General features: G+C 45.5%; 1 protein-coding gene across 4 annotated transcripts in view; it reads right to left on the bottom strand.

The window, feature by feature from the left end:
* ano2b (anoctamin 2b) overlaps positions 1-13,247 on the bottom strand; it is a 28,179-nt gene extending 14,932 nt beyond the window's left edge. For 3 of the 4 annotated variants that reach the window (XM_086103342.1, XM_086103345.1, XM_086103344.1), the window contains exons 1-9: positions 12,116-13,247; positions 9,576-9,772; positions 8,308-8,340; positions 6,239-6,634; positions 1,979-2,077; positions 1,701-1,852; positions 1,561-1,615; positions 1,426-1,477; positions 11-66 (exon numbers count right to left, since the gene is read on the bottom strand). In XM_086103342.1, the coding sequence (XP_085959468.1) occupies positions 11-66; positions 1,426-1,477; positions 1,561-1,615; positions 1,701-1,852; positions 1,979-2,077; positions 6,239-6,634; positions 8,308-8,340; positions 9,576-9,772; positions 12,116-12,152 (1,077 nt within the window). In that variant the 5' untranslated portion in view covers positions 12,153-13,247. The remainder of the gene's footprint in view (positions 1-10; positions 67-1,425; positions 1,478-1,560; positions 1,616-1,700; positions 1,853-1,978; positions 2,078-6,238; positions 6,635-8,307; positions 8,341-9,575; positions 9,773-12,115) is intronic. The other variant, XM_086103343.1, reaches the window with a different exon arrangement.
* Between the last annotated feature and the right edge of the window lie 174 nt (positions 13,248-13,421).

A 13,421-nucleotide genomic window follows, 5' to 3' on the forward strand; every position in this document is an offset into this window, starting at 1 on the left:
CAAAACTTACATCGTGAAGAGGGAAGGCAGCATCGTAGACACCCTTTGCTATCAATGTCGTGATACCTGCAATGCATACTTCATTGCTTGCGGAATTTGGGTATGGCAATGGCTCTGCTTTAAGCACCACACACATGATCGGATGAAGTGCTGCCTCCATGAGTGAAAATGTTTTTATCCTTTTAAGGGGCCGAACCGGTTAATTGTTCGATATTAGCTTTATTCAATATTGTTTTGAACACACTAATTATAACATTGGACGAAGATTTTCCCGATTATTTTCCCAATTTTAATCTCTGTTGTGGTATAACAAAGGACAAAGTATTGGAAAACAGTCTAATCTTCTAGTATGCATCAATGGCCGAAATCGTTATTTTAATCATTATTTTCATTCCACTGTTTTATTTCATCAGCCGATATATATTCGCTTGCTTTTTTTCCCCACACATCGGACGCCACTTCGTAGCCCCTCGCATTGTTCAACACCCTAGCTCCGCCCTCATCATCACAGGAACAAAAGCTGTACTGTACTCGCCATTGGCCCGGAAGCGTGCGGGTCAGTTTACGTCCTTGTTCCCGTCAAGCCACACTGCAGGGAAACCAGTGTGACATGATGGTGGCCGGATCAGAGCGCCACATAGTGGTGAGCGTCTGATATGCGCCAGTCGCTGTTTTTGAAAGCTTTTGGCTACCCTGCGCCACTTTAGCTGGACTTTTTCGTGTCAGGCAAACTGGGACTGCCGCATTTAGTCTTTAGTCCGGGGTGGGGAAGAACTGTCCTGACCTGTGAGCGCAAGCTCCGGACGGCGGCACATCCGAGGACAGACATACGGGCCTCGTTCATCAAAGTGAGAAGCCGACGATGAAATGACTCAAAGAGGACTGCGCCGTGATGAGCCAGGCTATTAATGAACCTCGCAAGGCTAAAACACACTCTTGAGGCTTCAAGCTGGGCCTGCCCCGTGGACGCGTGACCCACTTGTAGAGGTGGAAGGGAAGCAACAAGCGGGTGAGGGAGGGGAGCGGAGAGGAGGGGATCTCTGTGTGTTTAGGTGACGAAATGCATCAAGCAAGAACTAAGGGGAAGGAGGAATTAGGTTAAAGAGAGGCAATTCTATTTTCTGTGCCTCCAGCTTGGGCACGACCCTCCGGCGGACGCCTTCTGCCGTGATGGGCAAAGCCAACCACACACATGGCACATAGCAATTTCTACTACAGTATTTTGGGTTTCATTGGCATCGGGAGGGACTGAGCAAAGTATGGCGGGCTTTGTTCTTAAGCCCCGCCCACTGAGCGTTTTATTGTCAAGGGTCCCCATGTGTTTTCATTTGTACTTATGAAATAATTTGATGATTGATTTTCCCAGCGTTGGCGCCTGTTCTGAATGCATCGCATGGGGAGAGCTGACCATCTGCGTTTTCTCACCAATGGTTTGACAGGTCCGAGCGCAAACGGTCCTCCTCAAGATTTCGTACACCTAAGGCAGAAGACATGCACCATTTTTACCGGATTTAGTCCTGAATTCCCCTCCCATCAACGTGCTGTGATTGCAACACTTACGATGCGGCCCCTTGTGGCGTTGTCAAAGAAGGAGTCTTTCGATGCGACGTTGTATCTGACGACCACCGCACATAGTTTTAAATTGTATCCATCAATGCCAACAACATGGAGTGACGTGTGTGTGTGTGTTTTGGTCTCACAGGTGGAGCTTGTCCCGGGAGAAGCAGTGTGTGAGGAACTTTGTGGGTCCGTGGTCCTGAGGGGGCACTTTGGGCTGGAAAGGCTGCTTCAGCTTCCTCCACACGCTGCTCATGCTGCTGCTGAACGCACTTTCCTCTTTAATTTCATAGCGCTGTGGGACACAGCAAAACCCGTATATCAGAAAAAAAAAAATGACTCCGCTGATACACCTTGCGCCACAGGCAGGAAGTACCGAACTGAAAGTACTGTACACAAACAACATCTATATTGCTCTTACCGTTTTGGTTGGGACTTTAATTTTGAGAAACTCCGCTTCCCTGCAAAGCACCGGCCAGGGTGCGTGGAGGCGGGTGAAGCTCAGACCATGAGCCTTCACCTAAAAACAAACCAGAGTTAAGTAGTTATTAAATACTTCAATATACAGTGCGCCTCCTGATACTTCCAAACCATCTTTCCCTGTTGAAATGAATGGAAATGTCAGTAATCCGTTCCTGCCCCACATTGTACTTCGTCTGGTCTTGACTTTGGCCACCAGGGGGCAGAATAATATTGAGATACAGATACAAACAAAGAAGACTTTCACAAACGAGTGTTATTGGTCATTTTTTGCAGAGGATAAAGAATATATGCCTGCGACTTTCCGTTATAGACACATGTTGCTCAGCGCTGTGTGTTCAAAAATCTATTTATGATAAGTGATGCTATTTTTTAGCCTATGTCGTTTTTGCATTGTGTGTAAGCTTTAAGATTGTATTTTATGTAAGGTTCGATGGACCGCAAGCACGAGCCAAACTTGAGATGCTTCTCTACTTTGAATTTTGACCCGGCAGTCCATTATCTGACCTATTTTAAATGTCATCTCAACGTAAACAACGTCCCACCCACGTCCCACTCTCACTATAACGCCTTCACTTTGGCCCGACCAAGAGAGAATTCGCGTGTTCCTGAAGCGACGCCTGTGGCTGTTTTCAACACTCCTTGCATGGTGCAGCCTGTTCCTTGGCAGACTGTTTCGCTCCTTTGTCCAACATCATCATGTCCTGGAAAGCATTGTATGCCTAATAACGTCCCGCTCTGCCGATGATGAATCATCGTCCCTCGCACCGCAATTATGGAGCGTTTTCCAGATGCCTTTGAAACCTCGCAAATAAGTCATGCGTTCGGATGGAGCGCGTGACTGATTTGTGAATATCAAAGTGAGCGACATTGTTTGCAGCCGGAGCGCCAAAGGGGATGGATGGCCAGAGCGCAGGTAACGTTACACTCCTCGGACCCCGATCAGCTACTGTAAAGGGATGGAGAGGGAGGGGTTGCGGGGGGGGGGGGCAACAGCGGAAACCCGATTCCCTTTCTCGACTTGGACGCCCCTGAGATCTTTCACTCTCTCTCAGCCCACCCCCGTCTGCATGACTGTACCTTCTGTACCTGGCAGGCGACGCTTTCAGCCGCTTGATTGACGGGCCGGCTCATTGAACTGCCACTCTCACTGCTCTTGTGTTTCATTATCTCCTCTCTTATCGCGTCAGCTACTTCCTCCCTGCTGCTGCTCCATCGGGGAAGCCTACTGGATACCACTCGGCACAAAAATAATAATAATAATAATTTTTGGGCTTTCTGGTGATGAATCAGGATGAACCTAAAAGGCGCTATTGTCCTTATAGGCGAACTTCATTTGTCTAAAGAAAAACAGTACAACTGCACATTTAAGAGTGGCCTTTTATTGTGGGGAGTTGAACTTTATGGTTCAATAATAAATAACTAATTTAATCACCTTCGGCTGCCCTCTTTCCTCGCTTGTATCAAAATGCAGTGGATATAAATACATTTGAGTCTGGAGAAGGTTAATTAGTAGAGGGATTTCCAATTAGCTCTTTATCTCAGTTGGTGGGTGAGGGGGGGGGGGGGAACTAGGACGCAGCCGGTGGAGGGGTGTCATCGGGGGGGGGAGGTGGGGAGATGCGCTGATCTAGGAGGGGGGGTGATCATTTGGGCGACAGCGTGTTGCTAAGTGGGAGGCGGGAGTCAAGGAAACGTTGACTGCGAAAATGACGGATGCACAGCAGGTGTGAGGCGCTGAACGGATCGGATAAAGGGCGAGGTATAATCCATAAAGTTGCGAAAAGAATGTATATCCGCCGCAGGAAAATTTACAGCATCTCACTGACAAGAAGTCTTTAGTATATTGTGTAACTTGATGTGATCTAATTAAAAGTGCGCCGCAAGAGGATCGACGATAATAATCCTGAGACGCGGTAAACAAGTTGGCCGTTCAAGTCGCTCCAATTTTCAGTGGTGGGATTAAGAAGCGCTCTCGAAAGAAGAAAACAATTTAAATTTTCATTGAAAATAAGTTCAACAGAAAGAGTCAAAAAAAAAAAAAAAAGGTTTGTGATATGCCTCAAGATGCCACAATACAGCACCCGGAGAAAATTCGGTCTTCGTTGCTTTCTCTCGTGTTCAGTTTCAAGAAACGGCTCTAAAACGACAACGACGAGGCACATCATGGCCATGGCAACCCAGCGGCGTTTAATAATATTTTCTCAACTGGGACATTTCTCCCCATGGGTTAGCATTAGCTCTCCCGAGTAATTAGCATTAGCATTTACGAACACCTATCGACTAGTTTGTAGAAATCGACTAGGAATGAATTCAACACTAACATGCAAGTGCACTGTTTGTTATCGGGTTCATGTAATGCCCTCTGCCCAAAAATTTAAATTCAACGCCAATTCTAGACCAAGTCTGAAAAGACGTGTAAAAACGTCTTTGGGAGTGAATGAGTTAAGAACTCTTGCTATTTAGACGACTCGTCCTTCTACGTGCCAGCACCTACCGGAGGTATATCAACAGTATCCCCCCCCCCCCCCCACACCACCACTATATTCAAATGAAGGAGTGTAATTATGTTTGTCAGACACCCTGAAAGAATATCCTGTTCTATATAGTCAAAGGAGGGAATGAAAATCTCCATACTGGCTGCTTTCAGCAGTTGAATACATCAAATGGCGATCCATGAGATAAAATAAGGCGCCATCGGGAAGCTAATCTTATACGAGATTAAAGTCCTATCTATCCAATGGTAATCTGATTAATGATTGCCTGCAGACCTCACATCACCAAGTAGCGGACGCACTTATGGCTTCCAAATATGACTCGTGGCAGCCGCCAAAACGGCTCCTTTTGGCGTGAGCAGGCGACGGCGTGACAGAACTTTCACAATCGCCACGTTTGTAGCACCGTAGCCCACAGGCCCGCTACGACGACGACGACAACAACGGCGGGTGGGTGTTCTGCCAAGCGCCTACTGCGCACGCCATCACTCTCACACACACACACACACACGAGCCCGAACCAAAACGCCCGACCTCGACACAGGCGCGGTGGAAGGATGCCTGAATGTCAAAGTCTAAATGAGCCGCTTCGCGGGGTAAATTAGGCGAGTGGTACGGAAGAGGGCACAGCCAGCAGCTGGCGTGGACACAGCAAGTGGAAGGAGAGGCTGCCAAAATCACATTAACTTTGCGAGGAGTGTGAAGAAAGGAGCACACACAAAAAAAAAAGGACCATGTTTCGGCTCAGGTTTTTTTTTTCAGGAAGAAGAGATTTGCTTGATGCAGCATACTATTGTGAAGGTTGGCTCGGGCTTATCGTGACTCGTGCCCTACTTCCACTGCAGGGGTATTTCCCGTGATGTAAGCTCCTCCCTCCATCTGTAATGTTTGGATTCCCCCCCACCCCATCGGAGATGCCTCTCCTTCCTAAGCTGCGGTCATCATTTCGAGCGTTTACTCTTGCATATCATACTACTACTATTAGTAGTAGCCACCCCCTCATCCTCACGATCTCATGCAATCCAATCCAATCCGTTTTTCCCAGCCGGAGAAGAATTTTGATTTTTCACGATTGTTTGGAAATGTATGGATAACACACAGTCATTCATTCCTTCATTTTCCGATCAGCTTGCAAGGGTCGCGGGGCGTGCTGGAGCCTATCCCAGCTGTCTTCGGGCAGTAGGCGGGGGACACCCTGAACCGGTTGCCAACCAATCGCAGGGCACACAGAGACCAACAACCAACCACGGACAATTTAGAGTGTTCAATCAGCCTGCCATGCTTGTTTTTTTTGGAATGTGGGAGGAAACCGGAGCACCCGGAGAAAACCCACGCAGGCCCGGGGAGAACATGCAAACTCCACAAAGGAAGGCCGGAACTGGAATTGAACCCGGTACCTCTGCACTGTGAGGTCGACGCGCTAACCACTGGACCACCGGGCCACCCAGACAACACACAAAATCAGGAATATAGAAAAGCCTCCAAATTCACTTGAAATAAAATGAGTTATGTTTGCGAGGACTGTGCGGTAGCGTGGAGGGCGCTAGGTTGCTAATTTGAACTCTGAGGGACAGCGGTTACAAAAGTGGACAGCCTATCATGTTATCAGGTTACAGGGTGCATGAGAGGGTTAACGTGACCTTAAAATCTGACATAGTGTGTCGGGAAAAATTAGCCCTCGGCTTTGACTGCCACATCGCACTCACCTCCCGGTCTCTTTCGATCTCCAGGCCGGCCTCCAGCAGGTTGGCCTCGAACTCTTGTCTGATCAGATGTATCTCGTGGTCGGCGGGTTCGGCCGCTTCGTTCCCTCCTCCGCTGTCCAGCTCCATGAAGACCTCGCCGATGCTCACAACCTCCCCTCCCGGTACTCCGCCACTCCCCCCTCCTCCTCCGCCTTTGCCGTCCGAGCCACGCGACGGCGGGAAGTTGCCGTTGGAAACGATGGACAGTCGGTCGTGGGAAACCGACGTGCTGGCAGGGGAACGAACGGAGGCTTGTCTTCGCTGGTGGAAGACCAGCACGTAGTCGACTTTCCGCCGGCCGTCCGAGAAGTGGAGGCCCTCGCCGTTGTCTTGGGGGCTCGACGAAGAACTGACAACCTGGAGAAGAGAAGCAAGACACTGTCGTCAAAATTTGGATATGCGCAGTATACCAGACACTCAGAAGTGGGAAAAAATAATTGTTTGCATCAATAGTCGTAAATTTACAACAGCCGGTTTAGCACCGAAAATGAAAAGCGAAGCTTACGTAAGCGCTTGAATGAAATTGAGCACGGACGGCTACGTCGGCACACACACACACACGCGCACACAGAGTGGCTATTGGCAGGTTCTCAAAAAACACTGAAGTGAGAACCTTTTCGCGGCAGAGTGGGCAGTCGCATCACCTTTGCCACTTGGATTCTTTATTTAGACTGATTGTTTGGAAGTGGAAGGAGACGGAACATTGAGGACACAAGAGGGAAGGCTCGAAAGGCCCCGGGGCATGATGGGAGTTTTAGTGCTGATTTCAGTTCAACTGTAGAGAGAGAGAAAAAAAATGAAGGCCAGCTTTTTTTGCATTTGTCCTGTTGTCATGGAGAATTTAGCAGGATTCCATCTCCAAAAAAAAAAAAAAGACATTAGTACGAAATTTCGTTTTACATTTTTATTATTTTAATTTTTTTTGCTATTCCAACTACAAACCTGAGAACCCCGTATTGAATCGCCTCAATTTGATCGTGCCGATTCCAATGAGAAATAAAAGCAAAGCTTTAATGCACATTTGCCTGTATTTAGTCGCCAGTTGGTCAGAAGAGTAAAAACAAACAACTGCGGCCAACGGGGACGCATTGACAGGCAGAGTGAGAAGCTGAAAGACAATAAAAAGAGAGCAACACAAGAGCACAAAGACTCCCCTGCACAATGCAGCTGCTCTAAAGTATGAGTGAGGTATGCACATTCTCTCTCGTGTGTGGCCTTTTTTTTTTTTTTTTTTTTTTTAAACGTCAGTTAGGAGTCCAACGAATGGGGGAGCCTTTTTTTCGGGATTGTTTAGTACACAGACCCCGGTGTTTCCCTTGGATACCATCCAAACGCGGTCACGTGCCGTGTCTGGGTCCCCTTCTGGATGAACTGCAACATTCGAAAACCGTTACAAATAATCCTTTCTGCCTTCTTGGATGGGAGAAAAAACTGTAGAGATATGCAGTGTGTGTGTGTGTGTGTGTGTGCAAAGGCACATTAAGAAGGAAACAAACCGCAGTGAGGATTTTTTTGCAAAGATTGGAGTAAATTCATATCTACAAGGTGAAATGTTCACCGGAAGGGTGTTTGTCATATACGGGTGTTCACAATGGGTTCTCCGACTCAGTAATGTACAGTAATATTTGTCGTTTTTCACAGAGGATAAAGAATATATGCCTCTGAGAGTTAGGGCCCGACAATGGTTTTTTTTTTTTTGGAAGAATAACATTTAAATAGCCGTTTACAATTTGTACACCTTTACAAAAGAGAAAAAAAATCTGCAAAAACGGCCATTTTTGTCCTTTTTTGGGGGGGGGGGGGAACAATTGTGCTAAAAAGATTTTAAAAATCATCTTGTAAGATCACCCATATTTCAAGGAACCAGTTTATATGTTGATAAAGCCAACAGGTCCGATATAGGTGAGAAGCAATGTTTGCAATGGTATTTGCTAGTGAAAAGCAGGTAACTAGTACACCCACCATACTAGTTAATCACGAGAGGCGTGGGAGCAGTTCTGGAACTAAAAGAACAAGCTTGTTGTACTCACTGGGATCTTGTCATCAGTCTGCATGCTGTGACACTTCAAACAGAATCAGACAAGTTGAGGGAGACGATGAGTAAAAGTTGGCAAAAAGGCAGCCGAATTCATCCCCGCCGCCACCTCTTCCATCCCTCCAAAAAAAAACACACTACAGGTCACTCCGGTAAACCACCGTGGCGTTTTAACAGGTTTCATGGCGCGGATCCTAAACGGGATTCGGCTCGGATCTGAAGGGAAGCGCGTAGCTTGGCAGCATGATCCACAGGCGAGAGGAGGCATCCATCTAGCTTTCACGCTGCGAGTGTCTGAGTGAGCATGCGAGTGTGTGTGAGCGTGTGTGTGCGCGCGTGCGGGATGCGTGCGCAGCGCCGGCGAGTTTGGCATGGTGCGCGCGACACGTTGTTTAAAAGAAGAGGGGTGGGGGGTGGAGGGGGGGGGGGGGAAGCCATCTGTAAAGTGTGTGCACTTACTGGCCACTTCATTAGGTACATCCGCAAAAGCCAATACAAGAGCTGTCGCAACGATAACTTCTGTTTATTATTGTGGCTGTGGTGCACTGCAGCTTCCTGCATACTAGATATTTACGTTTTAGACCGAAATGAGGCAACCGAATTTTTTTTGAACACAATACACAGATACATATACCGTACACATGTTAAATTAACACCTCTCTTTAAAGGCAGAACTGTTTATGCAGTTCTTGCATTGGATTATTTTCCCATGATAAATAAATGGTTTGACCCAAATATGACGCAATCCTCTGTTTGAAGAGATTATGGCAGCAGAGAATAAAAATGATTATAACAACAACAACAACAAAAAAACATTACAAGAATCATCTGGCATTCCGGTGCTAAGGAACTATGTTGAAGTGAAAGGAGGAGCTTCATTTAGTCAGGCCAGAGCCTTGTTAAATACGAGAAAGCGCTTTGACGCCATCTTCTGGCACCATGGTCCTATGGAGATATGATGAAGTGAAAGGAGGAACTCATTTCATCAGGCTGTCTCCAAAAAAAGTGCTTTGTCACCAGGTTGAGCAGCAGCTTGGGGCAATTTTAAAATAGGCAAATTCTGATTAACGAGTGACCAGTCCAGAGCTTAGCCTGCCTCTTGCCCAAATTCATCTGATTATTCACTCCAGCTCAGCCGCAACCTTAACACACAATGCCTCACCCTCAAAACATCTGGACTTTGGCCTGTTTTACTGCCGCTTCTCCTGTCTCCTACCCGCTTCCTCTTCTGACTTAATAGACCGTCAATCATTGGTTAGTCACCTTAAGTAGACTTTGAGCCTCCTCATCCCAAGCATCCTCTTTGTCAGGTTCTGCTTCCAGTATGGTGTTGGACAGAGGTTCCAGGCCCACCCGCGACACGTCCATGGTCAGGTGGTACAGGGCGTCGCTGTGGATGGACGAGGACTCGCTCAGAGCTGTGGCCGCTGGGACGGAGCCTCGTCCGTTCCCTCGTGGCTCTGTGACACATCGGTTATAAAGGAAGTGAAGAAGATATTAGTTTGTCTTTTTATTTTAATGCAACAACTTGCAAAAACATACTGCAGAACTGTATGTGCATTATGTACAGTTTACTCTGAAAATACTTGCCACTAGGGACAAAAGACTGAACTGAAAGTGGAGCATCTTGGGATGATTCACCTGTATTGATTCAAATGTACACTATCATCTCACGAATTGTTCTTGTCCAACAACAAATAACCATATTCATGTTTGAAATACATACAAAAACTACATTAAAAAACCCCATTTTTCATCACTTTTCAAATGCCATGTTTTTGTGACAAAATAAAGAAAAATTTAATTAAAAAACGGCATAACTTCCTCCACCATCGATGTGACCTACAGACATGTATTAAACCCTCCACCCCCCCCCCAAAAAAAAAAACATATTTGGAAAAGGTATTAAAATGAGCAACTGTTAATATTGAAAAAAAAAAAGTCACTAAAATCCTACCAGAACAACATGAATTGAGGTTTGATAGAGGCGCAAAATGACGGCAGGTGTGTGCCGAGTCCCATTTAACGAGTTTGCCAAAGATTGATTCATTCTGGACACATGTCCAGTTATGAGGGTGTGCACACTTGTGCAACATATCTCTTGTCCTCACAAAAGGGTTCGATTGTTTTATCAAATGAGCTGTCCGGGTTATAGGTCACATGAAGAGTTGAAAAAGCTGTTTATAAAAATAAAAAATAAAAAGCCAGGAAAAGCCTACTAGAACAATTGAGCTTTATTTCAGGGCGAATCGGTGGCACTTTAAATGGCGGCTGGTGTCATGTTATCAGGTTACAAGTTGCATGAAAGGGTTAAACTCTAAAAGGCGGATTTATTTCTATGACTCTGGTGAGTAATTTTATTTATGACACCTCATTGATGCTCAGCCAACGGCGCTTTTCAGAGCTAAGAAAGACTTGTTCACTTTCATATACTGTATATCGAACTGCCTTTTAGTCAAGACGGCCGCGGGCTTTCTTTTAATCAGAAGGTTACGACGGGTGGTTATTTAGGGATGCAGACCATCTGTAGCCATAGAAACAAAAACAGGCTTCTGACCGCGTTCTCAATCCTGTAACCGTGGACAGCTCGCTCTCGGAGCCTTTCGTTTGGCAGCTCACTGTACAAACGACATGCTAATGAAGAGGTCAAGATGACTTTCTTTTCTTTCATTTCATGGCAGCGAGTCGTGCTCAGCTCATTTGGCAGCGGTCGCCTGCCCGGGGTGACGCTGTAGAAGGAGGTCTCGCAACTGGAGGGTCGCCAGTTTGAAACACCCGGAGGACAAGCTGAGAGAAAATCCCTCGTGCATATGTTGATGACACGAGATATGTGTCAAGAGCGATATTTACGCAGAGAAGCGCATGAGCCAATGCTTATGCTTTTATGTAATCACATTCCATGATTCCAGGGTTGGCGATGCATTAATCTCGAATGGATTGGAAATTTTTCAAATTTTTTTTTTATTGCGCCGTGAAACAACATATGCTAACGTATAATTCAGCGAGTGGTAGTCTGGATTTGCTTCAAGAAAAATTGTTTGGGAGTCTTCCAACACACTTGCCGCAGATTTTGCTGATGAGCTAATCATTTGAATCGGGTGTGTTGGAGGAGGGAAACATCTCAAACATTTAGGATAGCGACGCTCAAGGAACTGAGTTTGGCCCATCCCTGCCCCAAAAAAAGCCTACTAGAACAGCAGAGCTTTATTTGCTGCTAAGAGGGCCTTTAAACTGATTTTTTTTAAAAATCCATCACTAAAGACAAGTGACTTTTCCAGCTTTAACATAACAAAAGTCTTTAGTAAGCCTCGCCGTTCTTTCATTTGAAAAGATCGTAGTTTTTAGCCTAGCATGGTTTCCCCAAATTATTGTTCCCAAACTTACCAAAATCAGTCTGCTGTACAAGTGATAAAATACTGGCAGTAAGCAATATCGAGACATGTGTTTTTTTTTCTCCCCCCATTAAAAGAACATATTAAAACTGTAAATGTGAAAAAGAATGGCCTGCTTGCCAAAAAAATGAAACATTATTGAAGTCTGACAATTAGAAAGTGAATAAAAACTGAACCAGGACTGATATTTGTTCCCAAGTTCATCGTTGGTCAACCAATAAGATCAATTGTTTTTCACCTTTAGCTCCTTCCTCGCCTCATTGACAGTACACCAACACAGATTAGTCTGAGGTCTAATCGCATATCTGCATATTACAGTAGCCCGGTGGGGGTTGCCTCACCCCGCAGCCTGCAAGCATTTCTCAACAGTGGCTTAGCCATGTGTTGCCGACGCGTTGCTGTTACACTCACCTGTCCAGGTAGAGGATGGCGATCGGCGGGAAGCCATCTTCCGTCCACTCCGCGCCCGGCTATTCGGTCAGTTAGTCGGGCATGCGGTGGCCAGCAGGTGAGAGGAAACCCAGCAACTCAATTGTGCAATCCTCAGATCAGAGAAAGATTAGCTCTGCCGGGATTAGACTCCAACTGGCCTAGTGGATGGACGGCGGGACGAAGGGGGCGTGGGACAACCAGCCAGGCAGATTGAGTGTTTGTAATTACAACCATGCAGAGACACAAAAAGATTATTGGACCCTCTAATGTGCATTAATTTAACTTGGCCGTTTGTTGAACGTGCAAAACCACCGAGGGGGCTTCTTACAATTGAGGAAATGACGTTCGCATGCAAATTTAACAAATTAAACAACAGTCCACATATATAAAGATGCAAAATACATAATGTTGCTAAAGGTTTTTATGCTAAGAACCTTACCTGCCGATTACTAGCCTCAAAATGTCCAATACCCAGCCAAAATGTCTGCTGAAACAGGCCACTAACAAAGTTGCACAGGTTAGATCACATCACAGATAGTATACAATTAATACAGTCGATCCAGTCAAGAGAAAGTGCATGAGATTTAGATGATTTTTTTATACTGTAATGCAGCGACATTATAAATTGTGTGGCAGATATTTTTAGTAAAGAGAGCAATACTAAAATAGATGATATTACCATTCTCCAGTCGCTTAGAAAAACGGAGATTTTTAATCATTATGTTTTAATGAAAGAGAGGTTTATCCCAATGGGATACATATAAAAAGTAGAGGATCAAGATTTGAACCTTGGGGGACACCAACTGTGTCCACCATTTCTTAAATTGTGACTCACGTCACCTTCTGATATTGATCGATATTTACTTCCCACTTCATCCCAACCTCGTTATTTGACCACCTATCGTACACACGGGTACACTCGCATGCACCAAGGCATTCTGTCAGTAAGGGTATCTGATGCAGCACCGTGACCAGCACGCCCTCCTTCATGTTCAATATCCAATTACAGCTGGTTCATATATATCCAGGATGTTAAATTTTTAAGTATTAACAACTACATTGTAGTAATTTCGGGCATCTCTGAAAAGGTCAGGTTTGAGCATTTTTCTCCATATACTGTCCAAGACATTTTTTCCAATTTAAAAAAAGAAAAAAAAAGTATACGACTTATTGTCCAAAATATGTTCCGCTTGTATCGTGATCAAGTCATGGTTGCAAAAATAAATAAATAAAATCATTTGGCACAATCGGCTAGATAAGAAGCGTGTGGGTGTGTTTTAATTAG

This window comes from Hippocampus guttulatus, chromosome 22, assembly GCF_054856545.1.
Source record: "Hippocampus guttulatus isolate MCC_2025c chromosome 22, RoL_Hgut_1.0, whole genome shotgun sequence".
In the NCBI taxonomy this organism is placed as follows: Eukaryota; Metazoa; Chordata; class Actinopteri; order Syngnathiformes; family Syngnathidae; genus Hippocampus; species Hippocampus guttulatus.